Source organism: Penicillium samsonianum (genome assembly GCF_028829775.1).
Source record: "Penicillium samsonianum strain IBT 33392 chromosome Unknown utg000002l_segment0_segment0, whole genome shotgun sequence".
Lineage (NCBI taxonomy): Eukaryota > Fungi > Ascomycota > Eurotiomycetes > Eurotiales > Aspergillaceae > Penicillium > Penicillium samsonianum.
The window spans coordinates 2,776,255-2,802,946 of NW_026643260.1; the positions used below are offsets into that span (position 1 = coordinate 2,776,255).

General features: G+C 49.9%; 13 protein-coding genes across 13 annotated transcripts; 5 read left to right on the plus strand and 8 right to left on the minus strand.

The window, feature by feature from the left end:
• Positions 1–149: 149 nt before the first annotated feature.
• N7471_002907 (uncharacterized protein) lies at positions 150–1,181 on the minus strand (the record flags this gene model as incomplete). Its single annotated transcript, XM_057275627.1, has 1 exon — positions 150–1,181. The coding sequence occupies one exon, from the start codon at positions 1,179–1,181 to the stop codon at positions 150–152; it is 1,032 nt and encodes a 343-aa protein (XP_057140265.1).
• Positions 1,182–1,772: 591 nt separating this feature from the next.
• Positions 1,773–4,036, minus strand: N7471_002908 (transcription factor TFIIIC subunit TFC6; the record flags this gene model as incomplete). The annotated part of the gene is made up of 3 exons (XM_057275628.1): positions 1,773–2,614; positions 2,669–3,874; positions 3,925–4,036. 3 exons carry the CDS (start codon positions 4,034–4,036, stop codon positions 1,773–1,775), a joined length of 2,160 nt encoding a protein of 719 aa, XP_057140266.1.
• Positions 4,037–4,946: 910 nt separating this feature from the next.
• Positions 4,947–5,813, minus strand: N7471_002909 (alpha/beta hydrolase; the record flags this gene model as incomplete). The annotated part of the gene is made up of 1 exon (XM_057275629.1): positions 4,947–5,813. The coding sequence occupies one exon, from the start codon at positions 5,811–5,813 to the stop codon at positions 4,947–4,949; it is 867 nt and encodes a 288-aa protein (XP_057140267.1).
• A 425-nt stretch (positions 5,814–6,238) lies between these two features.
• Positions 6,239–7,326, plus strand: N7471_002910 (uncharacterized protein; the record flags this gene model as incomplete). Its single annotated transcript, XM_057275630.1, has 2 exons — positions 6,239–6,292; positions 6,343–7,326. The coding sequence occupies 2 exons, from the start codon at positions 6,239–6,241 to the stop codon at positions 7,324–7,326; spliced, it is 1,038 nt and encodes a 345-aa protein (XP_057140268.1).
• Positions 7,327–7,577: 251 nt separating this feature from the next.
• N7471_002911 (dolichyl-phosphate beta-D-mannosyltransferase) lies at positions 7,578–8,378 on the minus strand (the record flags this gene model as incomplete). Its single annotated transcript, XM_057275631.1, has 2 exons — positions 7,578–8,211; positions 8,275–8,378. The coding sequence occupies 2 exons, from the start codon at positions 8,376–8,378 to the stop codon at positions 7,578–7,580; spliced, it is 738 nt and encodes a 245-aa protein (XP_057140269.1).
• Positions 8,379–8,661: 283 nt separating this feature from the next.
• On the plus strand, positions 8,662–10,218 carry N7471_002912 (uncharacterized protein; the record flags this gene model as incomplete). Its single annotated transcript, XM_057275632.1, has 4 exons — positions 8,662–8,704; positions 8,764–8,812; positions 8,867–9,950; positions 10,024–10,218. 4 exons carry the CDS (start codon positions 8,662–8,664, stop codon positions 10,216–10,218), a joined length of 1,371 nt encoding a protein of 456 aa, XP_057140270.1.
• A 194-nt stretch (positions 10,219–10,412) lies between these two features.
• On the minus strand, positions 10,413–11,418 carry N7471_002913 (uncharacterized protein; the record flags this gene model as incomplete). Its single annotated transcript, XM_057275633.1, has 2 exons — positions 10,413–11,277; positions 11,333–11,418. 2 exons carry the CDS (start codon positions 11,416–11,418, stop codon positions 10,413–10,415), a joined length of 951 nt encoding a protein of 316 aa, XP_057140271.1.
• A 297-nt stretch (positions 11,419–11,715) lies between these two features.
• N7471_002914 (hemolysin III family protein) lies at positions 11,716–12,672 on the plus strand (the record flags this gene model as incomplete). Its single annotated transcript, XM_057275634.1, has 1 exon — positions 11,716–12,672. The coding sequence occupies one exon, from the start codon at positions 11,716–11,718 to the stop codon at positions 12,670–12,672; it is 957 nt and encodes a 318-aa protein (XP_057140272.1).
• A 1,061-nt stretch (positions 12,673–13,733) lies between these two features.
• N7471_002915 (Zn(II)2Cys6 transcription factor domain-containing protein) lies at positions 13,734–15,090 on the plus strand (the record flags this gene model as incomplete). The annotated part of the gene is made up of 2 exons (XM_057275635.1): positions 13,734–14,087; positions 14,155–15,090. 2 exons carry the CDS (start codon positions 13,734–13,736, stop codon positions 15,088–15,090), a joined length of 1,290 nt encoding a protein of 429 aa, XP_057140273.1.
• Positions 15,091–15,460: 370 nt separating this feature from the next.
• On the plus strand, positions 15,461–16,602 carry N7471_002916 (SDR family NAD(P)-dependent oxidoreductase; the record flags this gene model as incomplete). Its single annotated transcript, XM_057275636.1, has 4 exons — positions 15,461–15,632; positions 15,703–15,890; positions 15,962–16,113; positions 16,206–16,602. The coding sequence occupies 4 exons, from the start codon at positions 15,461–15,463 to the stop codon at positions 16,600–16,602; spliced, it is 909 nt and encodes a 302-aa protein (XP_057140274.1).
• Positions 16,603–17,821: 1,219 nt separating this feature from the next.
• N7471_002917 (serine/threonine-protein kinase) lies at positions 17,822–19,520 on the minus strand (the record flags this gene model as incomplete). The annotated part of the gene is made up of 3 exons (XM_057275637.1): positions 18,527–19,520; positions 18,267–18,466; positions 17,822–18,208 (listed from the first exon to the last, which is right to left on the minus strand). The coding sequence occupies exons 1-3, from the start codon at positions 19,122–19,124 to the stop codon at positions 17,822–17,824; spliced, it is 1,185 nt and encodes a 394-aa protein (XP_057140275.1). The 5' UTR covers positions 19,125–19,520.
• A 3,403-nt stretch (positions 19,521–22,923) lies between these two features.
• Positions 22,924–23,346, minus strand: N7471_002918 (uncharacterized protein; the record flags this gene model as incomplete). Its single annotated transcript, XM_057275638.1, has 1 exon — positions 22,924–23,346. The coding sequence occupies one exon, from the start codon at positions 23,344–23,346 to the stop codon at positions 22,924–22,926; it is 423 nt and encodes a 140-aa protein (XP_057140276.1).
• A 371-nt stretch (positions 23,347–23,717) lies between these two features.
• N7471_002919 (putative serine/threonine protein kinase (Prp4)) lies at positions 23,718–26,246 on the minus strand (the record flags this gene model as incomplete). Its single annotated transcript, XM_057275639.1, has 3 exons — positions 23,718–25,171; positions 25,235–25,455; positions 25,510–26,246. The coding sequence occupies 3 exons, from the start codon at positions 26,244–26,246 to the stop codon at positions 23,718–23,720; spliced, it is 2,412 nt and encodes an 803-aa protein (XP_057140277.1).
• Positions 26,247–26,692: the final 446 nt, after the last annotated feature.

Below are 26,692 nucleotides of genomic sequence, written 5' to 3' on the forward strand. Positions count from 1 at the left end.
ATGGGGATAAATCAAAGTCATTCGCAATCTTTTTCTTTTTCGTTGTTGCAATCATATCGTGCCATAAATCAAGGATTTCATCAGTTCATGAAAAGCCTTGCTCGTGCTCCTTTGTAAGAAGCTAAATCGCTTGTCTCATGTCGTCTGTCTTAGTAGGCCACAGGAGTAGCCGATGCAACGAAGGTGCTGGAGACAGGCGAAGAGACACTGGAAGAGCCCCAGCTGCGGACACCACGGGCTACAAGAGCGGGAGAGGCAGAAGGTGTTGCAACAGAGGTAGCACCTGGGACGGAAGAGTACCAGCCATAGGGGCCGCGGGCAGCCAGAGGAGCAGCTGAAGTAAGGACGCTCGGGCTGGAGGCAGTGCCGGAGGGGGAAGGGTACGAGTCGCGGGCAACGAGGGGAGTAGGTGAGAGCGGGACGTTCACGCTAGAGTAAGAAGGGGAAGCGGAAGAGGACCTGTCACCAAAGCCGCGAGCCACAAGGGGAGTCGCTGAGGCAGAGGGGGTAGCAGAAGAAGAGTACCAGCCACGAGCCGCGAGGGGAGTCGCCGAGGCAGACGGGGTAGCAACAGAAGAGTACCAGCCACGGGCGACGAGGGAAGTGGCAGCGACGGAGGAGGAAGGTGAGACGGAAGCGGAAGAGTACGAATCACCGAAGCCGCGAGCCACGAGGGGAGTCGCCGAGGCAGAGGGGGTAGCAGCAGAAGAGTACCAGCCACGAGCATAGAGAGACTCAGCGGCAGAGGCAGTAGGATACCCGCTCGCGTACAGCGAAGCAGAAGAGGAGCTAGAGTACTCGCGAGCAAAAAGAGCAGGTTGACCAGCGGCTCTCAGGCCCCGGCGGAAGAAAGAGGAAGAGCCAGCGGTTGGAAGAACATTAGGAGTCTCCCAGCACGGAGTAGAGCTAGCCGCAGGAGTCGAGGACTGGGCCACGCTAGAAGGTGTGGCAGTCACAGTCACAGTGATGGGCACTGGGGCGGCACCAGGGGCAGTAACTGTGGAGGTTTCGAAGACAGTGTCGACTTCACGTGCAACTGAGCTGGAAGAGTCTTCATCGGCATTGACCACGGAGTAGGCTGCGCGGCGAGCGAGGTCTTCGTTCTCGGGATTGGCGAAAGGCGCCGCGTAGGTCACGCTGATAGAGCAAAGGGCGAGGAGTGCAGTAGAAGAGAAATGCATGATGACGGGGAGCGAAGCTTGCAATAGTAATTGAAAAATAAAGACGCTTGAAACTGAAGGCCGAAATGTAAACAAGAGAATGGAGATATGAGTGATGTTGGAAGAGAGGTTTGGATGGAAGATAGAGAATTGAGAATGAAAGAGAAGGACTCAAGTCCGGGTTTAAAAGTGATATGAAAAAGATCTACTATCACGGTGAAGTGTACTTCTATTGGGCCAAAAATAGGCGGCTGGGATCTACGGTGGCTGGGTTGACGACAATCCAGCCATGGCTTTTATGTTTTTAATTCGGTTTTAATTGGCTTCTATTAATTTTAATTGGGTGGAGCTCGATTTAAGTAAACCCACATGGCGCAATCTGCCAACCACGATATTGTGGTGGGGTTCCCACGGCGACGTTAAGTAAGCAATTGGTGTGGCTGGGGGCTCCGAGGATCCACTGTGACACAACTGACATGGTATATTTCGTTTCACTGTCGCCTAGTTTCTTTTCATAGATCAACTATGATGTCCTCATGACCCTGATCGACAGGAAAATCCAGGCAGATCTCCTGTTTCATCAACACAGCTGTCCTGATTGTCCCTGTGGCACTAGATGGCAAGATCTTCCACTCTCACCAATCCACATCCCAGCGCAGCGCTGGCCCATGCTGCACAATGGTGGTTGGGGTTCCACCCGAGGGCTGTGACGTGGGTGTTTTCTTCGAAGATCGTCGAGGTCCCCATCCCATTGACAGGGTTTGTCTCGAACAGCTTGTACTTTGCCAGCTTCTGGTTCTCTGCCCGGTATCCGTCGTGAAACCGACTAGTGCCCACAGTATCCGTCTTGGAGGTGGGAATCCATTCATGTGTGAACCATATCTGCTGCCAGATTTGCTCCTTGTTGTAAACAACTCGTCGGAAGGGATTTGTTCCTACGACCTCACCTGCGGCACTGCCAAACAAGGCACAGGGGTGATGATTACTGCATTGCGCCATGGCCGAGATGGTGCTGCTGAGCCGCGCAATGGTTGTGGTGGTAAAAAACCGTCGAATTGGAATTACGCGAGCGAATTCGTTTTCATCCCCGGCAACAACAGATTGGCAGATGGGAGAATAGCTCAAGAAGGGAGATGCCCCTCGCATGCGGCCCGTCGAGGTCATTTCACTGGTGGGATCGAGGACAGACCACATCCTCGTTTCGCCGTCCATAGAAATAGTGATGATTAGTTGGGGATGGACCGGGTATGCCGATGTGATACTGAGTATGTAAGTGGCGTGGAGTGGCCGATAGAAATAAGGTAGAGGTTCGGGCGCAGAGGAAGGTTCGATGTTCCAGATAGCCACAAAACCGTTACCGCATCCCACTACAAGATCACTAGGGGATAGCCAAGTGACACATGTGGAGACTGTTGATGGCGGTCTTGCCTCGAACGCAGGCGATTTGATGTTGACTATATCTTGCACATTAGCGGGACTCGTGAAAATCTCTCCAAATGGACACCCACGAAACTCTGTTTCTTGTGACCCTCTAGCTGTTTTTATATCCAGGACTCTGACATATCCATCCCCCCAAACTGTTGCGAGTAAACCAATGGATTCTTTTTCTTCTTCTCCGTCCTCCACTCGTTCGGTCCGAGGCAAATTACACCATACCATGCGTCTCAGGTCCCCCCAGTCAGCACACAAGACTTGTCGAAGCCGGGGTTTGAAGTCCATATCGAGAGTCACTGTAGGAGTCTCACTCGGTTTGCCTTTGAACTCCCAAATCTGCAGGGCACTAGGGAAAGGCTCTGAGGGTTGAAACGATGAGATAGGCTCACTATCTTCGGGTTTGTACTGGTTCTTCTGATCTTCTGTAATCGGCGCCGCCACAGCAAGATACTGGGTCAGACCATTCTGGTTTGGAGCCCAAGTCATGCAATGTGCCTTGTGACCGATGTTCAACATCCAACCTTCCCGAGTCCTTTTGGTCCCAGTTTTTGATTCATCTGCTTTGGAGCCTGATTGTTCCCAAGCTTTTCCAAAGTCCAAAGTCTCATGATATCCCAGCTCAAAGACTTGTTGATTATTATGCGGTCCCAGTAAGATGCCATGTTTTCGCGTATCTGGTTGAGGCAGGTAATTTTGGAACACCATCGACTCTTCAATCGTCTCAATGCGCTGTCTTTTCTGGAAACTTCCGCCGATATCCCTGTCGTGGTACCAGTCCCATCCACGGGTGCTTTCTTTCATAACATCATCCGGGTGAACCCCAAATGTGGGCCCGTATAGATATTCAGGCTTCTTCTCAGTCTCCTCCAATGTGAAGCGAGAGGGGAAAACGGCATCTAGACCCTTGTTCCATCGCATTCGGAAGTGAACAGCTGGCATCAGATCTCGATCGTCGGAACCGAAAGTGAGAGTGTAATAGGCGCCTTTGGACAAGTGATCTCTAGGTTCGATAATGCCACGAATGTGTGTTTCTTCAGCGGATGGCACAATTGTTCCATCGGCTCTTCGCTTCTTGAAGCTCACATCGTGTTGGTACGACGTCAAGCGGTCTTTCCTAGGAGTATCCTCGATGCTGTCGATCTCCATTTCTTCGGGGTCAGAGGCATCGGCTTCTGATCGTAATTCCTCTTCTACTTCATCTTCCGGCTCATCTTCTGGCTCGTCTTCTTCCTCAATTCCCTCATCAGCTTCTTCGCCTGAGCCAGCGACAAATTCATTATCTGAGGCTGAATCTTCTGTCGGGGCGCGCTTTTTTTCCCCTTGCGAGAACTTTCCTGATTGGTGGAGACCTCATCATCACTGATCCCAGCTGCCTTGAATGGATCATCAATGTATACAGCCCTGGGACCTTTGAAACGGCCAGACCTGCGGCCGGAAGGCATGTTGCTTAGATAGGTCGCGTCGTTAACGACAGCCAATGACAACAGTGTTGTGCATGTGCAAAGTGTGTCAGATTGTCCAAATCTCAGTAATATACGTTTTACTGAGCGATTCAGCTGCGATCTTGTGTATTTGAGACGTCTGCTATTTGATTTGGGAAATAGAGAAGCTTCAGCAATACACGAAGGTCAAGGGCGGTGACGCTAGCCCCAACATGGCTAGTTCTTTCGCCTTGGATTTCAGGCAGCAATGGATTAAACCCTTCAACTCGTGGAGCATCCCTCATTTTACTATCAAATTGAATTAATAATTCTGAATGGCTTCGGGTCTATCTATTCAGATATTTTAGCTGTTTGTCATGGGCTCGCCCAAGATCAAACCGTATCAAACAGTCTACTTGGCCAAAATCCATTCCTAGTGACTCAGGCCCTGAAGTATCCCATTCTCTTCCCCAACGACATGCACAACTCTATATCTAGATCAACTGGGGTGTTGTGTCAAACTATGCACACACCACCTTCCTAACCCAGGGACTTGATGACATCATATTCTACACACCAGTCTTGGAAATTTTATGGCTCCTGTGTCTTTGTGGGAACGGAATTTATACCAATGTCTGACAACGGTAACCCAGTCCAGCAACTGATATTCCTATAGTTTAATGATAGTGAAGTGATTTTCTGCATACTCTGATCGCCAGGATTGTATGTACTCCGCCAATGCAACAGAGACTGTGTCCGGGATGCTACAGCACGACTGTCCCCAATAGATTTCCGAGCAAAATATGATATATGGACAATGGATTGAGTGGAGTAAACTAAACGTACATGGTATGGTCATTACAACAGAGAATTACAGTGGCGGACTCTCTCTGTCCTAATGTAATGGCGCATCTAGGCTCTTGCTGCCATGCTAAGAGCTCTCAGGAATCAGCTCTGAGAGGATCTCGTCCAGATGCCTATGAATCGTGAAGTGTGTATCGCCTTCGAACACTTTGAAGGATGGGCTGTTAGAAAGAAGTTTGACATAGTACTCCGTCATGGGCAGCGGCGAATTCCAATCCTTCCCTCCATGCCAGATGTGGAGGTTGTTGTAAGTAATGTCGCCGAACTCAATGCCCCAGTCTTGTGACAATAGCTTCGCCTCGTATGCAGCGGGGCCAGCGCCCTGTGCAAAAGGCTCAAATAATATGCGCAGCAATTGATCTCTTCGTTCCTCAACCGATTCGTCATGTTGGTCCCGGTCCTTTAGCAGGTAATAATTGACTCTCCGAGTTGCCATTTGTGTATTCAACCCATTTCTAAGCATCCATACCACAAAGGTCAACAAGCCCCGTAGACCAGCTGGCCAGTGCTCTGCCGCTAGCATTGACGCACGATAGATCCAAGGCATATGATGAGCCCCAGCCCTCCAGTTGCCCGCTCCGGCAAATACACCGACCGCGGACATCATGTCTTGAGGGAGCACCCGCGCGCACGCCAATGCATAGGGCCCGCCACCGGAGCCGCCCATGATTGCAAAACGAGAGAGGCTGAGATGGTGAGCCAGGGCTTGAATATCGTCGGGCCAGTCCATAATGCGCCGGTTGGGTTGGAATGTGGAGAGACCGAAGCCAGGGCGATCCGGGGCAATTACACGAATTCTGCGCCGACGAAAGATATGGTCTACAGCAGAGGCCTCAAGACGACATTGGGGATAGCCATGCATGAACATCAGCGGATAGCCTGTTTCACTGCCATATTCGGCATAGCCTAGGGTCCTCCCGTCCGAGAGCCGCATGGTTTGATCGACCCGCGAGCTTGTAGTCGCAATATATCGGCATTTTGTAGTTGGCTGTGTGCTTCTCGTAGAAAAGCGTATTTTTGCGGTCGGCCTCATGGTAGAAAAATGAGTGAAATCTCACATCTTGATGCGTAGAGGGGGTTTGAATGTCAGACATACGAGGTACATCGTATAGCCTTGGCGACAGTGGGCGTGGCTAGGCCTAAAACGTGTAGTATGAGCCGCTATACGGAGTCTCCGTATGTCGTAGGGCAGATTCCATTGGCATGGTCTAATCGGAAATATAAACAAAATGTTCAAGTTCATGAGATCAAAGAGGACCAATGTGCAAACATGGCCGATCCCGCCTGTCGAATACGTCAACTGCTGATCTTCCACCTTTGCGGAGTCTCACCTTGTCAACCACCACCAACGCTTCTATCATGTCCTCACACGCTAGCCGCGGCTCGTCGCATAACGGCGTTCTCCACGAATATGTATAGACTATGTACTCTATTCATTCTCAATGCCAAGCTAACACCCACAGGCTCCCAAACTTGTGGCCTTTGAGTTCACCCCACCACATCAGGGGGTCAACAAGACCAACAGCCTTATCTTCATGGGCGGACTGACAGATGGATTCTGCACTGTTCCCTATGTTTCTAAGCTAGCCAAAGCTCTGGAAAACACCGAATGGTCACTCTTCTCTGTCCTACTCTCGTCCTCCTATGCCGGATGGGGAGTCGGAAGCCTTGATCGCGATGTAGAAGAAATCGGGCAATGTGTGCGGTTCATTCGCGATCTCAAGGCATCACGCCAACCCGGGGCACTGACAACAGCCGGAAAGATTGCGATCATGGGACATTCGACCGGAAGCCAGGACGTGCTGCACTACCTTTATTCGCCGAACCCGGTGCCGCAGAAGGAGTTTGATTTTGGCCTTCAGCACATGGTCCGCCCTGAGCTCGATGGTGCTATTCTACAAGCACCTGCCTCTGATAGAGAGGGTCTGCAGGCTATTATCAATTCCTCTTCGCAGCCCGACGAGCTTAGAAAGGTCTACGATCAGCTTGTGGCCTCTGCCAAGGAGAAACCATACACAGCGGATAAGAACGACTCAATCCTCCCAATGAACCTGACTGCGAAGCTTTCTTATCCGGCCGACACGCCTCTCAGTGCCCGGAGATTCTTGAGTCTAGTCAGCCCTCATAGCCCCGACAACCCATCTGATGACGATCTCTTCAGCTCCGACTTGAGTGATAAGCGTTTGCAAGAGACCTTTGGGATGGTGGGCACCCAGGGCATTGTCAAATCAAAACTATTGGTCTTGTACTCTAGCGAAGATGAGTATTGCCCGCATTGGGTGGACAAGGAAAAGCTATTGCAGAGATGGCAGCAAGCCACCGAAGCAGGAGGCGCCAAGTGGGATGCGGAAAACAGTGGGGTCATTCCTGGAGCTAGCCACAATGTTCATGACAAAGGTCAGCAGGACCTCATTGACCGAGTTCTACGATACCTCCAGACACTCTGAGCGCTGGAGGTTGATGATATGGAAGCATAGAAATGTGAAATCCAGAAGGCAAGAGAACGTTGAATTGATATCGACAATAAACAGGTCATTCAAACACCACCCAGAAGTGCACAGATTCGGAATAACAGAGGTGAGAAAGGGGTATATCACAGCACGGGCAGTAGGCAAGTCCAGGCATGATACTATGTTGGACTTGAAGCAAAAATGAATCGAAGCATTGGGGCACCAAAGTCCTAATGGAAAGGCCCGATTTAGACCTTAACCCACAAGCTCAACACGCCCTTGAGGTACTCGACAATCTCGGATCCACCCAGCTTGCTCTCGCCGTACAGACGGTCGACGAAGGTAATCGGACACTCGGACACCTTGTAACCCATTGCCTTAGCACGGACCATCATCTCCATTTGGAAGCTGTAGCCCTTGCTCTCGGTCTTGATGATAACCTTCTCCAGCACTGACTTCTTGTACAGCCGGAAGCTACCAGTCAGGTCACTCACACCGGGCATCAACATGACGTCCGCGATGAGGTTGGCAGTGCGCGAAGTGAACTTGCGGAACAAGTCCCAGCCGTAGACACCACCCTTGATATCTCCACGGTTCGCATATCTGGTTCCGGTCACAATGTCGGCGTCGGTCTCTTTTTGAATTCGGATCATCTCAGGGATGAACTTGGGGTGGTGGCTGAAATCGGCGTCCATGATGATAACAAAGTTGCCGGTGGTATATTTCAAGCCATGGACGTAAGCTGTACCCAGACCGAGCTTGCCCTGACGGGGCTTGAGGATGATGTGTTCGGGGCCATAGAGTTTCTGGAGCTGCTTCGCGATCTCGAGGGTGCCGTCAGGGGATCCGTCGTCGACGATAATAACCTCCCAATCCAGCTTCCTATAATTCAAAAACAGATGTTAGCCCCCATATCGCTTTAATTGTATCAGGATGAGCGCATACTCCTCGTTGAAAGTCCTCTGGATCAGCCAGATGATGATAGGGAGGTTCCTCCGCTCATTGTAGGTGGGAAGAATGACCGAGTACTTGTTCTTGGCCGCGGCCATTTTCAAAACCCACAAGTCAATTAATAAAGTAAGGAGCGGTAAAAGATCGGAGCGAAGATCGTATAAAAAGAAAGAGAAAAGGAAAGGGTAGGGAACGTATGGCTGACAGCTTGATGCATTCGGCAACGCCAGATCGCGGCCAAGTCTCCAGATCCGGAATCCACCGCCCTGGCAGAATCCGATAGCTTATCGGGTGTTTTGCTTCGACTTCCAAGCTTCAATTACAATACCTACTCTACTTTTCATTCTAATTGATCTCATAAACACTTCAAAGGTTGTAGAGATGGATTCAGCACCAGACAAGCACATTCGGAATATCTCCAGGTGTAAGCGCTCACTTCATTCCCATCACACTTCGACTGTCCCTTACTGATTGCCTATGCAGCTTCTCGGCCCCGCAGCTCAACAAGAGGTCCTTTAGATGCATCAGATGAGTGAGCATGGTACCTTGGCCTCCACCGCTATGTCTTTTCTCTTACACAATCTAGTCCTCTCGCTCTTCCCGAAACATCCACCTCGCCCGTCAAACACAAATCAATGCTTGCTGCCGACGACACCTTTTCTGGGGCATCCTTCTACGAGTTAGATCCGCTTGCGCCAGATGATCTACCTGAAACTGTAGAAAAAGACCTCTCATTCCTACTCCGTCACAGCAACTTCCATACCCTCTCTCATCTTGACATCCCTCCACCACTGCGATCCGAATTCCTGATCCTCAACCCAGGGGAACCTTTATCGACTACTCTAGGCACCCTCGAAAAGCTATTGGCTGAAGGTCGATTCCTCATTGCAGCGCATTTCTCTGCTTCGGTCTTGACCTCGTCTTTAATATCCCCGACGGATATAAAGATCATCTTCTCCCTTTTCTACACGCGCCTAGCCTGCTTGGATCTGTCGGGCAATACGGTTATCGCAGCACAGGAATCGAAAGCCCTGGAAGATCTGAGTTCAGCATTCTATTACATCGATCTCAAGCCTGAATCGGCTGCAGTCGATAATGATAAAGGCCTAGAACTTGAAAAAGAACATGTACAAGATCCTCGTCATATTGTTCCATGGCCGCTTCGCGTACTGGCTGTGAGACTCCAGAGTATAGGCTTTGGTGATTCCCGCCGAAGCATTGGTGGTTTGTACGAGATCGGCCTAGAAGCGCGCCGGGAGATCATGAGAAGCGAAGCTACTGAAGCTGAGCGAGAATTATGGAAAAAGCGATTGGCAGATCTTGGTGTTAGGAGCGTGAATGCGCTTATAGAGATGGGTGATTTCGATGCAGCTAGGAGATCACTTGATAATCTCCGGGTACCCGGGCCAGAGTCAAACATCACAAAGTTGAGGAAAGCACTTTTGCTTTTGCGGATTGGTGATCTGGACGCAGCAAGCCAGATATTTGGTGATGCTAATGAGACGAAAGAGGCTGCTTTATTGAAGCCTCTGATAAGCATGTCAGATGGTCGCTTCGCCGATGCAGTGGCTGAGTGGCGCATTCTCGGGGAGGATAGGACAAGGACGGATGGGGCTCTGGTAGCTCAAAATCTGGCTGTGTGTCTTCTGTATGCTGGACAATTAGATGAGGTATTTGATCCCTATATCCCATGCACCTATTTGAAGGGTGGTTTGAATCTGTTGACTGATTGCTTGTTCCTAGTCTCGTCGGCTACTTGAGGCCCAGGTCGCGTCCAACCATTCGTTTGGTAGTTTGATATTCAATTTGTCGACGGTCTACGAGCTTTGTACCGACAGTGCAACTCGCATGAAGGAACAGCTGGCTGATACGATATCAAAACAACCTGTCATCGGACAGACAAATTTAGATCGGCCAAACTCAGACCTGAAGTTATAACGCTTTGAATTGAAAATCACTTCGCCCTGGGGGCCATTGAATTCAATCTGTCTGCACACGATCCAAATAATTAATTAATACTCGGTGAATGATATCAGTCTGCTAATGATACGACGTTTTCCCAACCAACGCCATGCAATGAAAAGAACGCCGCTGAATGCTCTTGTCCAAAGAAAGTCTAGCCCGACATGTACTCATGCACTTGACGCGCTTGGTTCCGGCTTGGGAGGGGCCCTCTGCTTCAGCCGTTTGATAATAATCCTATCACCTTCCCGCTCCCAGCGAACCTTCTCTTGCTCGACCAATTTCTCCCATGTCCAACTCTGTTCGTCTCCTGTGCAGCCGCCCAAAATCCAGCTGATGTGCACGCTGAGATAAGCACTACCCACGGCCTTGAGCGCATGCCTGCGAACTCGGTCTGCAGCCCAATTCATCACTGCGCGGATGTGGGAATCCACACTGTTGTGTAATTGCCAGAATACCACCCAATTATCGTGCATTAAGGCAGCCAAAACCTTATCCACTGTCTGTGACTGATAGGAATGCTCTTTCCGCGCCCGGGAACGCAATTCAAATGCCGCAATCATATCTCCTTGCCGACAGGCATAATCGAGAATCAAGTATGTGACCAGTTCCGTGGCTTCGGCGCTGGGTAGTGGGTGAGATGTGGAGTGCAGTCTATCCAGAACGTATCGTAGAGAGGGGAAGTATGACGGTGGGTGATGCGCCAGAATAGACAAGCGAATGGAGAAGACATGAACTCGCTGTGAGAATTCTGCTGGTGTAGTTGTAGCTGTTGCCAGAACGGCTTCGCGCAGCTTCCGAAGGGAGAGAAGGAGTGTGGATAGCTCTGTTGATGGTGGCGGAACACCCTTTTGTGCGGGGTTTAATTTCAAGGGCGACCGGGAAGCGGGCGGATTGGAAGTCGCATCGTTTGAGGGACTTGTTGGAAGAGAGGCCAATGCGGCATCGAGGTCTTTGGAGTGATGGGCACAAAATCGCATATATCGATCAACTATTTTGTCGAAGTACTGCGTCTGAACCTTATGGTCCAACAGTCTGCGGATGTTAGCATGTCAGCCTTGGCTCGGAAGAGTGCGCATCTTAAACGCACTTCTTATCGCCCTTTGAAACAAATCCGACATTTTCCAGGGAGTCAGATACCGGGCGTAAACGACTCATCTTTCCATGTGTTGACATGTGTTGACATTGAGTATGATCAACCGTTGGAGTTGATATAGTGTTTGTCTTGTTTGTTTCCTCCCCACGCCGAGGCTTTCCCAACACGACGATTTCCCTCAACTGCCCAACGGCTCATGACATTTTCTCTCGTTCTTTTTTCTCTTTTTTATATATATTTCTACTTTTTCCACTTTTATTTTCTTTTTCGAAGAATTTTATCTGCTGACTTGTCTTACATGTTCTATTGTTGGTCAACTTCAAACCATTTTCCTGTAACTCATTGCATACTTGCATACTTGCATATCACATGTGATTATGCCTCACCAGCGTCGCCCTATTGAGTACCAGAAAGTGTCGGTAGATAGTCAGCCTACGGAGATGACTGCTGTCGAGGAGGAGGCTCACAATTTGGTAAAGCGACTTCTTCATTGGAACGATCTACCTCACTGGCAACGCGACAACCATCACATCCATACTGGATATCGGCCCGCCTCGTCCTCATTTTTAAGTTCATTTCAATCGCTGGGTTACGTTCACAATGAGACGGTCAACATCTACACCCACCTCTTGCCAGCAGTATTTGCTGCCCCCGCTGCATACTGGCTCTACCACTTGCTTTCTCCGCGGTACCGGGATGCGGCCGATTCTGATATCCTCGCTTTTTCCTGTTTCTTCGCAGGTGCAGCCTTCTGTCTTGGCATGTCCGCAACCTATCACACCATTTCAAACCATTCACCTGTGGTTGCACGCATTGGAAATGCACTCGACTATATCGGTATCGTGGGACTGATCGTGGGAAGCTTTGTACCTAGTGTCTTCTACGGATTTTACTGTGTACCCGAGCTGCAGCACAGGTACTGGACCATGATCTGTACCATTGGGCTAGGCTGCGTGATTGTATCCGCTTCTCCCCGGTTCCGCACACCTCGCTGGCGTCCGTTCCGCGCTACCATGTTTGTTGGGATGGGCTTATCCGCTGTCTTCCCCGTACTCCATGGAATTTTTATCTTCGGACTTGACCGTGTGCAACAGCAGATCGGTCTGAACTGGCTCGTTTTCCAGGGCTTCTTGTATATACTTGGAGCCGGGATCTATGCGGCCCGAGTACCTGAGCGACTTATGCCCGGGAAATTCGACATTGTGGGGAGCTCGCATCAAATCTTCCACGTGCTGGTGGTCTGCGCAGCACTAGCTCACCTGACAGGGTTGTTGAAGGCATTCGATTATCGGCACAGCGGGGCTGCCGAGACCTGTCAGATTCCACGCGGCTGAGTCGGGGTCTGGCGCAACACAAGTTCGAGGTTGGACAACATGCTCATGGCATTCTTTTAAGAGGTAGCATGGAATGAAATGTTCACGTTGTAGCGTACGTGGCGCGGCTTATGTTCAAGCATCTCTCAAGGGTCAAAGGTCCCCTGCTGACGTTGACTCGAATTAGTATGTGCAACAATGACACAATGACGAAGGAATGAAGCGATGAGCGCATATTTTACTTACAGGGAAGGGACTAGACCCGGTCAGCCGATAAAAAAAGAGACCTTTTTTTTGCTTCTAATTCACATGGTGCCCAGCGTTGTCCATTCGAGGCTATTGTACTTGTGTTCCATTGGCAAGAAAACAAGGCCCCAGCGGGATAAGAGACCAACAGCCCTTGTTAGTAAAAGGTTCATCTGGTTCTCCAATAACCCAGAAACTTAACCCCGAAATTGGCGTTTACGATGTTGCATCAGGGTGTGACGACTGCCAACAAAAGGACCCCTAGCCGGTTTCTCTTGGGGGACCCTGTCTTCTCATATCACGAGCAGTGTTCGAAAATAGCGAACGCTGTCAATCAAAGCAATTTTCCTTTTGCCAGATCAGGTTGGGTTAGATTTAAGAATAAATTTCGAGGGAAGATGCTTCTTTTTAACCTCGGAATACCGGTGCCAGTTGGCGTCCCATGCGTGGTTGATCAGATGGAAGCATCTGGGGTTTCACAGCGGCTGACCTCTGTATGCGGCTGCCGTCGGTACTGGATTTGAATGCCAGAGTGACATTTCTTCTCCCTGAAGCTTGAGCTTGTTTATATATATACAAGGAGTGGGCGTGGACGGGGGTGTGAAGCTTCTACCTCATTGGACGTGTGCGGTTTCATTGTATTGATCCTGGATTTCTATTTCTAATTTCCCTTTTGCTTTTCTTTTTTTCCCCTTTTTTCTTTCCATCTATATCCATATATCACCGAACCCTGGGCTATAGGTAGTGTCATTGATATCGTATTGGGAGAGCCTACTAGCTTCTTTCGTGTTTCCCACCCCAACGTCCCCCCGTCCACAACCAGCACCAAACAGACAATGCTTACAGAGTCCAATGGCAGCCCATATGCCGGCGGAGATACACCTAAACTTCGAACTGCGTGTGAAAACTGCAGGCAATCCAAAGTGAAATGCAACCTGTCTGGTAAGAGTGTCTGTACTCGGTGCCTACGTCACGGCCTACAGTGCCAATACGGATTTGCAAATCGATCTGGTAAACCAAAGGGTAGCAAAAACAGAGCTACCCTCCGCAAGCTAGGTCAGTTGCAAGAAGAGAAGCCCACGATGTGTGGCTTTCGAGGTAGTCGACTTGTTGCCCCTGTGGCCGACATGGACCCACTAGTTGGGAATAGCTATGGGAATCATATTCCTGACCCAGCAATTGACGACGATGTAAGCTTTCCCTTTTTCCCATACGCTTATCAATTCGGCAGGTTTCTAATAACTTGCCGTCCTATAGGTCTGCTTGATATCAAATCAGCCGGGCTTCTGGGAAAGTCCCCGAAGCTTCGGCAATACAGCAACCCTAGAATCATCCGTCTGCCCTGGGCAGTTGACGGCAGTTGAGAGCTCTCCATTCACAGATCTCGTGGATCCATGTCCTGCTCTCCCAGCCGGCCTGGGATATCCACAAACGCCCGTGACGCCAACATTTCTGTCAGGGGAACTGGCCGACGGAATGGCCAGTCCATCTCTGGCCGGTTCTGTGGCTTCGCCGTATCCGATTTCGCCATGCGAGTGTGTGGATATGCAGCTATTCCACATGAATCGGCTTAACCACCTACTCGCTGGATCAATGCCCTTGCGGCTCGATCACAGCCTGCAGACCATCAAATGCACCTTTTGCGCCTGCCAGATGTTCCTCCGGTGTACTAAATGTGCCAAAGACAGCACAAACCTGTTGCTGACTATCTCGGTACTCAATCTTACCCTCCAGCTCTTTGAGTACTGGGTTTCGCGGGAGACGTCTCGCGCACCGCGGCCAGAACACGGAGTCGATATCCGCTACGGATACTATGAGATCTGCCACGAAGAAAACAGGCAAATACGCAACTTCCTACTTCGAGGCCTTTTGCTGCATTGCCGGGATGTATTGCTGGCTCTGAAAAGCACCGCTAGTGCTGCCGATGTTCAAATTCCCAAGTTGGGCGACCACGAAGGTCCATCAGAACCGAAACTATCAGATGCGCACGCCAGTCAGCACTGGGCTCTTTCGGGGCATGTCGGCTTACTTCCCGACTTAGATACCGATATTCCGAGCAGTACACCTAGAAGTGAAGGGCTGCTTCCCATTATCGCAGGCTACGAAGCTACTGTGTCAGCGTTCTTACAGTCGACTTCATGGGGGGAGTGTATCTGCGGATCTGGACGAGTGATGCATGACGAGTCTCTTTGAATTATACCTACATATGGGAGGTCAACTGTTTTCTGTCGCTACTGTACGGTAGGGAGGAAGAATGTAGAGAGTGCGGAGAAGCCAGAGTTGGATTAAAAAGCTGGACAGTAAACGCAGATCGGCTATATTAGCAGAAAATTGAAAAACGTATCGCCTATATATATCGCCTATATACGATCTAATAGTAAGAAAAGTAAATATAATGTATACCAAAATAAATTGTGGTCATAAAACCCCATCTCCCTACTATGTATACCCCACAATCTCGGTCCGCGGTGAGCCTCGGCGATCCCAGAGCCGAGAGGTTGTATAAGACCTTCCCCTCTTACAAGCTCAACGCTCACCTTTGACTTATTCCATCATTTCAAAAATGGCTCCTTCTGATCGTCTCAACCAGGTTAATGAGCACCTCAACTACCCGGCCGGTCTGCTGGCAGGCCAAGTAGCCATCATCACCGGTGCAGGTCAAGGCATCGGCGCTGAAGCAGCACGACTATTCGCAAACGAAGGCGCGAAGGTCGTAGTCGCTGATATCGATGCCAGTATGAGATCCATAATCACACATCGACATTGTGTGCCTTTACAGTGCCCACATATCTAACAAACAAACAGAGAAAGCCAACGCCGTCGCTGACGCGATCAACTCCGCCAAGGCCGGCCGTGCCCTCGCCGTCGTCGGCGATGTACTTGATAGCAACTATATCACCGAGCTGGTAAAGAAAACCGCCGAGTTCGGCAATGGCAAGATCCACATTATCGTGAACAATGCCGGGTTCACCTGGGATGGTGTTATTCACAAGGTGAGACGATCTCAGCTCTAACATATACTACCAAAGCTAGCATTCCACTAACAATCCAATTCCCCACACAGATGACAGACAAGCAATGGGAGACCATGCTAGCCGTGCACAATACCGCACCCTTCCAGCTCGTGCGCGCCGCAGCACCCTACTTCCGAGTGAAAGACCAAGAGCCGCGCGTAGTGATCAACATCAGCAGCACAAGCGGCATCCACGGCAATGCGTAAGTACCCGAAATCCCAGCCCCCGTCTCCACTCTTTCTCTTTCTCAACGCCCAACGCCAAATCCTAAATACTAATAATGGATCAAAACAGAGGCCAAGCCAATTACGCAGTCGCGAAAGCCGGCGTTGTCGGCCTGACCCGCACAATCGCCAAAGAATGGGGTCCATCCTTCGGTGTGCGGTCGAACACCATCGCCTTCGGCTTCGTGACGACACGTCTCACCGCCGCCAAGGAAGATGGCGCTTTCATCACCACGCCTGACGGCACGAAGGTCGCCCTGGGTATCCCAGGCAAGCAGCTTGCCACTAAGAAGGGCTCCGCGGACCAGGACAAGAAGCAGGCTGCTGCTCCTACTTACCCTGATATTCCGCTTGGCCGGCCTGCGACACCCGTTGAGGCTGCGAGGGCGATTCTGGGTGTTGCATCGCCGTGGTTCTCTTATGTTAATGGTGAGACGATTCGGGTTACCGGTGGGCGGAATATGTAGATTCTGTATGTAATAGCGGTGTATATATATCCGGGGTTAAAGCTGGATGTATGCGAAATCGATTTATTGAAAAGTATATATCTGCTTTATTGAAGGTCTGTATATATATATATATCATCGTTAAGATGTTGGAATGTACTATGTTACCCTGCTGCATATATTCGGTCGATTAACCACGAGATGCACAGGGTTGGTACTGTAAAACCTCATCCAACCCACCAGAGATCCATCTACCGTCAACTCAGAATGGATTTTCCCCGTCTTGCGTGCCACTTGGGCAGCCAGCGGTTCCACGGTGGCGCGGGCCCATCACACACGACGAGACACAAAACATCATCCCCCCATGCCCAATCGAGTCTCGGCCGTTGTGGGACGGCGCAACGTTGCACAACAGTATACTGGGAAGAGGTTGGGGGCGTGTTTTGAAGACGGTTAACTTTACAAGGTTCGAAGGTGAGATTGAGGAATGTGGAAGTAGGCTGTAGTAGAATGCAGTGGTGTAGATTTGTAAAGTATCCTCATGCCACACCGAGGTATCATATCGTAAGAGTCAATGAAAGGGAACAAGATGTCCCGAAATGTCCCGCCAATGCGAAAAGTCTATGCACATATGAGTAGAAAAGAACAAAGATCACCCTTAGGTCGTCAAAATAACAAAAAGCCTTCCCCAAAAGATAAACAGAGAAAAGAAGTCGAAAAGCGTCAAACGCCGAGTAAACATGTCCAAATACACCAATCCAAAAAAAAATAAACAAGACCCCGTATTTCATCAGCCCTCCCAGGGGCGTATCTTCAAATCATGCTTCCCAGTGTATTATCACGCCAGAAAATGGAAACGTAAAAAACCCTCCAGGTATGTGTGGAAATATTAAAACAATAAGAAAGGAGACCCGGTCGCAAAGCGAGACACGGGACTGTGGTCAAACGGTCCATGTAAGGTCACGGTCGTTAAGCAGGGAAGTACCGTGGTCCAGGGGGGAAAAAAAGAGTAAATAAATATGTCCAAGGGAAAAGAAAGCTGGTGGCCGAGTCCAGTGGATCATGATCAACGCGATCAACTTTTTTGTTGTTCGGCAGCTTTTAAGAGTGGCAGAGGGAAGAGAGAAGAGAGCAAGGGACCCGAGATATGCGAAAGGAGATCCCTAGAGACCATTTCGATCAAGGAATGGTAATGTAAAGAGAAGAGCGTCAAGTCATGCAGCTGCGAGGCAAGGAGCAATTAAACGGGGATTTCGAGGCCCCGTAGGTTGGGGTGAATGAGGCCATAAGCAAAGGGATCCGCGGGAAAGAAGGGCTCCGCGCAGACAGAAGGGAAGACCGCCTTGCAATCGGGGACCTGCTCCGAGACTGCAGGTGACATGGTATCGAAATCCGAGTAATCCTCGGTGATTGCCGAACCGTCGGAAGCAGCAGATTGGGAGAAGGCTGAGTATTGCGCAGAGTCCAAGGATGAGCCAGAGGTCTGGGCATACAGGGGTTCCATGGGGCCCATGAACAATGGCATCTGGGGCTGGGGAATGTAGTCGACCTGTTCCGGCACCCAGGGGGGTTTGGACCATGGGATTCTCCGTGAAGCGGGGGCACTCCATAATGAGCTGGCGCAGCTCTGGGATGGAGATCCGCTTAATTGGGTCAAGCTCGAAGACGCGGCTCAGTATACTAACCATCTCGGAAGAAAGAGGCAAAATAGTCTTCAAGAAGAATGGGTCCTTGAGGTAGGCCTGGAATGTGGAATCCTCGACCGAGGCACGTTTCCATGGATTGCGACCGCAGGTTAGATTGACAAGAATCACGCCCAGACTCCAGACGTCATTGGCAGCGGACATGTAGCAGGACAAGGGTCGGGCGTTGGATTGTTGGCATTCTATAAACATTTAGGTTAGCCACACAGCCATAACAAGAAAGAGGGTAGTTGAGCGCTTACCAGGCGACATGTAGAACGTGGAACCACATCCAAAGTCGGTCGTATAATAATCTGTCGTCGCCAGGCCAAAGTCGGCAAGCTTGACGGTCATTCCATTTTCGGTCACGAGAACATTCTCAGGCTTAAGGTCCCGGTGGTAGATCCCAAGAGAATGGCAAAATTGTACAGCGTCCAGGATCTGGAGGAATACACTCTTGGCCAAGAAGTCATTACCGACAAAGTTTCCCTTATCGGTGATGTTAGAGAACAGGTCTCCTTCTGGGCAATACTCCATAACGACGTAGGTACAATCCACGGAATCCATGATGCGGACTAAGGGAACCACGTTGCGGTGTTGGCTTGCCATGTGATGAAGTCTAATCTCGCGCTGCTGGAACTTGAGTTGGCGGGCATCCAGACCATCCTTGCAGAGAACCTTGACGGCATAGACTTCGTTGGTGTGGATGTCTAAAGCGGTGTAAACGACGCCGTAGGCTCCGACACCAAGGACTCTGGTGAGTTCCAGCCGGTTGGCTAATACGAGTCCTAGGCGATCCTCGGGAGCATAGCGGCGGGGAGCCGGTGATGGTGGTGGTGTTGGTAGCATGGTCGGGTACATTGTCCTTGGGGATTGTGTGTAGAGGGGATCCAATGTTCCTCTCCCGGATGAGAACGAGGAAAGAGTGAAGAGAGAGCGCAAAGGTAGTCTGATCCAGGGAGATTATAAGAGAAGCCTAAATCCACGGATATTCAAAAGGCATCCATTCCAATCCAATGGGGGTTTCAAGATGGTCCGATCTAGGTCCGTTTGGTCCGGTCTGGTTGTGTTTGATAGAAGTCGAGAAGGAGAGTTGTTGCACAAGGAACCAGAAGCAAGAACAACAAAAAGAAACAAATCAAAAACAAATAAAAGAGGAGAGATAGTAAAATATATAAGAAAGAGATGTTGAAATATACAAAGTCGCGAAGTAGAGAAAGAAGGAAGATTATTATAGAAGGGATATCAGGCAGATGGCCGCCTCGTGGTTCGAGAAGACAATAATAAAACAGAAGGGAAAGGGCGCTAGTCAAAAAGGAAATTAAATTAAATCCTAAAAGGGGAAGGATCGAATGGAATCTAAAAAAGAAAAGAAAAATAATAATCCCCAAAAAAATCCATGATGCGTACAAAATAGAGTGGCACTAGAAACAAGAATAATGACAATAATTATTAATAACCAAAATAATAATAAGGCCATGTGTACGAAGCGGTGTGCATGTCCGAGTATGGTTAGACCAATCATTATGACTCGGTCGGTGTTTCCTGCAGCCGCCACAACCGATGATTGGACCATGGGTCATAACGATCGACTGGAAACTGCAGTGTCTCTCCTATTTTTCCATTTTCCCACCCATTTTTCCACTCTGAGATGATTCTGTTCTAGGCCTAGTGTGGCAATGCTCTGTCCACGTATCCCAACCCCTGTTCTCCCCAACGGTGTTTCTGCCTTGAAACCTCCTGACACACATTTGCCAACGCACCCGCCACTCACATTCTGCCAATAAGCTCATCGCCCCCAGCCCCGCAAAGCTATGGCATTTTGAGTCAGATCTGGTTGTCATCCATGGATATTATTTGATTATTTTACCTCGGGATGTTTTGAATGCAGCATATCTGTCCTTTTTCCGTTGATGATTAGGTATCATAATTATGTTTCCACTTATATGATGATTATTAAGAGTATATGTTGTATACGACTTCACTCTCACACATCTTAACTTCCTACACCGTCCTTTGCACAGACACCTAACTTAATCCCGAACCCACCTGGCCCCTCTCACTCCCCGTTCTAGGCTGACTCGGGTCTAGGCAGGACGCTAAAGAAGTCCAAGAGTGAGGCGATGATGGAGGGGCGCTATGGCCAACCATTTGCTCGAACTGTTCGTTGTTCGAGAAACTCCCCTAAAAGCAGAGTGGGGGGAGGTTGGCGCTTCCCTTCTGACTAGTTCTGCACGGGCCATACACTTTCATCTTTCTTCTCCTGGCGCTAATGTACCTTGACCATCTGGGACATCTATGGAAAATGCTCGTATTATTATTGGCGTTGCCGTGGACTTACTTTCCCTGCCGTCTCTCCATTTAGACCTTGGTCCTTTCTGTTGGTGGCTGGCCCTTTGCCCGCCCGTCAGTACCATAGGTACTCCGTAGTTCAAGGTGTACTTCGTACAGCCCGGAGGCAAGAATAACCCCTGCAAACATAAAGTTGCCTCGCCGAGTCTTCAATCTCACTACTTTTCCTTTGTCTGTATCTCACCACTTGCGTCATACACAGGCAAGGGCCATGTACTGATCCGAGTCTGACTTATTCGAACTGTAATCCCGCCCCCCCAACCATCCCGGGGTAAAGTATGTTGTATAAGGTGTGATAGTGTGCCACTTCTCTGGTACGGAGTCATCACAACACACACTATGTTGTATGTTGCGGTGAGCAAAAGACAAGAATGCACCAAAATCAATATTCTACCCACAAAGCTCCCTAGATCGACCCTGCAAGCCCGCAGCCTGTCCAATCACCTGATAGAGATCGGGGCTACGATTCATCACATCCGTTGTCGGTTCTCAGGACCCGAAACCTGTCCATGCAGAGGTAGCTGTACAATAGCGACTAGTCCCATGTACAACTATGTACTCCGTACTCTGGTATGTCGTACAAGGTGTAGAATATGCTGATTTGTGTGATATGATATGTGCTATATGTGATAGACGCCCGTTCCCCTTTGTGTACCGTGCCTTGCTTGCCTCCGAGCACAACGATTAATGTACCCCAGGATTGGCAATGCAGCTGGCTCATCCAAAGATCAACAAGTTTTCTCGTTTCTCACTCGGAACCCGGCCGTTGCTTTTTGTGCTTTTTTGCTTTTTTGGTTCTGCGACCGGCAAATGTTGTGTTCAGGCGTGTGAACTGTTATAGCGCCTTTGGTTTCGGGGTCTACACCGCTAGAGATGATCTCAGATCTGTCACTACCTATGATGTTATATTGTATATTGTGCTCCGTACCGTACTACGGTGTGTGTTAGAGAATATTGTACAGAGTACAACATGTATCTTGTAAAGTGGCCAACTTATTGGAAACAAACTACTCTACTTACAACGCAGGTGTGATCTTCAGTTGCGACCGCCACAGATCATCCATATCCCGTGCCCAATGAGCACATTTCCTTCCTCCCTTTTACAACTTTCATATACTTTGCCCTTCCAAGGATTGTTTATCTTTCTGAACGCCCAACATCTCCCAATGTAGATGACTCGGTGCCCTGCAGGTGGCGGGACCCACAATATAAACACATCTCGACATCATGATTACTTGTTCTTAATATGGCGCGAACATCCATGTCTAGTCCCGATTAATAGACCAATAGATCAATAAACCTGACGAAAGGGGGTCGGAGATTAAACGCCGATTCTTTTGCCACAGGGCATTCTGGGTCTTGGATTTCGTATACAGGCATAAGTTAAGTTGTATACGGTGTTTAGACTCACCCGGCCAGTGTGGATTTCAAACCCAGGTGGCAAGGGGCTCTGTCTTCCGTCGATCGCCGTCGCCTTCTGGAACACTCCACTTCCACTCGAAGATCCGATGGAATACAACGTAATTGTATGTTGTATGTTATCATAATTAGCCCGGGGGAGAAAGTTAATGGTGCGTGCTTCATATCATGGATTGATATGATGATGCCTATGATGCACATCGTATATCGAGTACGTGGGCCTGCAAGTAAACTAAACCACATGCAGCAACTATCAAATCAGCACGGAATAGATATCCATGCTTATTGCTTTTTCTGAATCAACAGTAACCAACACTACGGAGTACAGAAACGATATCTCCTAGTTCCGTTCCAAGTAACTAGCTAGACAAAAAGCAAATCCAGGACAAAAAAAAGAAAAAAACGACCCTATCGGCACCTATCGGCACCTATCCAGGCCAAAAAAGCCAGCTTCACCATCCTCCCATTTGCCAACATTACCCAAGACGACACGTCTTCTATCCAATGGCCACCAACAGCCACCGGAAAACACGAGCGCAATGCGAGCACCCCCGCCTTTGCCGCCCCTAGGAGAACTGGCCCGAGAAAGGAGGCAATATTCAATAGACTAGTCTAGTGTACGGTACTCCATACTTACATAACATGCATTGCAGAAAAAGTATCGTGCCAATCGGATATTCTAGCATCTACCATCTACCCATCTATCTACCCCGTATTCCCGTGGTCGAGGTAAGATAGACTTAGATTCTTTCCCGAATCCAAGGTTCTCCCTCTTCCCCCACAACACAGAAATGGGAACCGAGCCCAGGAAGACTCTTAAGGTTCCGGCTATGTAATACTAAACCGCGGATGCGGGCTGGACTAAGACTGAGTTTGGCTTAGAGGCGATCTAGAACTCTTCGAACTCTTCGAACGGTTCTTCGGTACCGTGGGTTTTGTCGGGTCCGAGCATTTTGAGTTGGGTGTTGCCGTGTTTGGACTGGGTCTGGGTTGTGAGTATTGGCATCATATGATATTGTGCAATAGAGTATAGAGTGGAGTTGTACGGAGTTTGATTAGTTCCCAGATCTATGTTACCAGGGGCTAGGGTCAATAGAGGGCTAAGGCCGAAGGGGGCCGGGGGAGGGGCTTGCGTTGGTGTTGATGCTGGGATGTTTCTTGTTTGGTGATAGTGATGAATTGGATTCAGGATCGGACTATCGCGCGCTACTGATGTGCTGGGTGTTGTAATTGGGGGGCCAGGGGCTTGTTTGTTTTTGGTAGGAGCTGGGCGCCAGTGTGGGACTACGAGATCATGCACGGAGTACTCCATAGGGGGTTTCTTTGTTGGCTACCTCCGTACACAGAGCTATGCTTATGCTCTAATGAAAGGTTGGACAAATACCAAGCCACCCCCGGTTTCGGCAGGAATCCTAGGGTCGAGGATGGACAGGGGCTGGTGCCTTGTGGATATGTTTGTTACATATGGACTTGCATTTGAGAAGTTAGATGCCAAGTTACTGTCGCAGTTTGCATATTGACAAAAAAAAAACCATAGATCAACTCTTTCCCGGTAGCGCCGATCCTTCCAGCCGAGCTACGCCATCCCAGGACCAATATTGGACAACCTGGTAAACCCAGAGATATCAAGATGCAAACCATGCAGTAAAACATGCAGTAAAACCCCTTCATCAGGCTGCTTAGTTAAATCCTAGGCGCCAGGAACGGGTGTTTTAGAGCCTCAGCCGGCGTGATCCGTTTCTCGGGATTAAGACTCAGGCACCGGTCGAGTAAGTCCAAGAACATTGTCAGTTCTTTGACCTCAGTATCTGGCATCCCGCGTGTTCCTTGTGCCATGAGGCGCGTCTTCAAATCACGTGTCGGTTTCTTGAAGTCCACAATCTTGGTGTGGAGGCGGCCGGTAATTTTGTCTTCCTCCACGCTGTGGAAGTTGAGCATTTCATCAAAGTGATGGGGCGATAGGGTTCCGCGCCGAAGAAGCTTCGGCGGGTACTTGCCCCGGCACTCCATGATGGAGCGAAGCATCTGGTTGTTGTTTCGGCCGGTGAAGAGAATTTTGCCCGTGTACAGCTCAAAGAGGGTACAGCCAATGGACCAGACATCGATGGCGTAGTCGTAAGGGATACCCAGGATGATTTCCGGGGCACGGTAGAAACGACTGACGAGGTAAGGCGTAATTTCATTATCAGAGACTGACGACGCTGAACCCAGGTCACAAACTTTCAGAATGTTGCGTTGCTCGTTGACAAGAAGATTATCCGGTTTAAGATCTGCATGCAGGATGTTACACTTGCGAAGGAGACACAGCCCAAGGAAAATCTGTTGCCCGTAGGCCCGAACCGCGCGCAGGTTCAAACCAACGTCCCTACCGAACTTCTTCAGGACCTCACGCAGGTCCATGCTAAGGTTCTCAAACACCATGCACAAGTGACCCTTGTGATCGAAGTATCGGTCGAACTTGATGAGGTGCATTTTGTTTTGCGGGTCGGCTTCCTGTAGTTGCTCCAGGATGCCAATCTCCTTCATACCGGCCTTGCGCATTATGGCGTTCTGGCGAATTATCTTGACGGCAACCAGACCCCCTGTCTGGGTGTCAGTTGCACGTACGACAGACGAGAACATTCCTTTGCCAAGGTTCTGATGGACATGGTATCGTCCGTTGATGAGCTCTCCGAGTCGAACGGCGTAATAACCTTCCGAATCGTCCCAGTTATCCATCATACTGATGTCTAGTTCCTTGCCCTGGGGTACAGCTGTGGCCGAAGCATGCGCCGGCTTGGCATCAGGTACTTCCTCTGCGAACATGTCATCGTCGTCGTCTGCAAACATATCGAACGCCTCGGTCTTCGGCGCTGGCGCTGGCGCTGGGGGAGCATCAGGGAGGAGAATGTCCTGCTTGCTAGTCTTGGTTTCATCGTATGCTGCAGAAGAAACATCGTCCTTTCCATCCTGGATCTGGCCATGTTTTTGTCTTTCTTCCTTCGTATCAAGAGTTGGATCATAATCAGCAGCAGAGGGGTCATCTTTATCAGCACCGACAACAGGCCCATTGAAGTTGACCATGTCCATGTCTTTTCCAATACTAAAACCAGGAAATGCCTCCCCGGGTTGTTCGAAGGGGGATGCTCGTGGAGAATCTATTGAGTTTACAGGCGTCAGTCTCGTTGATACCAAAATAAACTTGTCCGAGAGAAACCCACCAGATGCTTCCTTTGCGCTAGTTGGCTCAGTGCCAGGCGTGGATGAATCCGTTTCAACCTCCCCGACGTTCAGTGCTTTGAGGTGTAGTGGAGTCGCTTGGCTTCGGTGTTTCGCCCGAATAGCTTCACGGCGTTTGCGGCGAGCTTCAAGTGCATCAGCTTCGTTAATGGGCTCAGCGAGCTCCGGCTCTTGCGCAATCTCCGAGTTAGGGGTGGTTTCTCTGGGACGGATATTAGTCACACGCTTTTTCTCATCAGTAACAGAATATACATACTCGTCAGCCACATGGGCTTGAAGATTAGAAGAAGCCTGCACCTGGTTCTTTCGTTTTTCAGCACCAACCTTCTCCGGAGCGACGACCGAAGCCTTTCCTCGTTCCCTCACCAACTGTTCAGTGGGCAAGCGCCTTCCGGTATCCGCTGAAGGCCTGGCATTAACCACGTTTGAATCAAGTTCATCGCCTGAATACTGTTTGGGTTTCCTCGATTCACGGTAAGGGGATCGGCTGCGGCTGCGGGTGCGTTTCCGCTTGTGTCGGTCCTGTCGGTCGTAATCATCACTGTATCGTAGCGCTTCTCCATGGGTCTCTTCGCGGTCATAGTCGTAGTATGAGTTCGGGCGCCTGTTGGGAGCGGGTCTGTCACGGCGTCTGTCGTCGTACCTAGACCTGTAGCGTCGCGGAGGCTCATGGCGGGGTCGCCGGTCGTAGCCGCCATCATAGGAATCGGGAAGATCGTCGTGACTGCGCTTTTGGGTCTTATTCTCTCTGTACGGGGAGCGAGAGCGGGATCTCGATAGGGACCTGGTCCGCGATCTCTGCCGGGGTGGCGATCGAGTGCCTTTCAACGACGCGGGAGATCTGGGTACAGAGGATGGGCTAGCTCTGGTGGGACGGTCAACGCTGGTGCCATTAAGAGGAGGTTTTGACGCAGTTGCCTTCGTCTCTGGGCCTGATTCGACGATCTCACCCTCAGAGGGGACCGATGGGGACCTCGACCTGGGATGCGACATGTTTGCAACGTTCGAAAGATTCAAACAAGGCGCGTAGATAATACTTTTCTCTTGGGCTCACTTCACTTGGCCTTTGGAGGAAGCTTCAACAACAAGGTTCAGTTAGCAAAAGCTCCAGCGACAATAAGTCTTCTCAAAGGGTTTGTGAAGTCCAACCGGCTGTAAGAGGCCTGCCTTCACACCAAAGCCTTGCAAAAGTGATTAAAATCCCTGGCGCATAGCTTGCCGAGGAAACAGGCTTGAGATGTAGATAAAAGCACGTGCACAGGATCTCAATGACAACAAGAGATGGTTTGAAAACCTTGGAAGCCATGGCGAATGCTCGATGGTCGAGATAAGGCAGAATCGGCGCTAGTCTGGGTGTAGTAGGCGGTATCTCAAAGTTTTGCCATGTACCCTGCTTGGCGGGGAACATCTTTTTTAAAAAAGATGCCATTAGCCTCTTC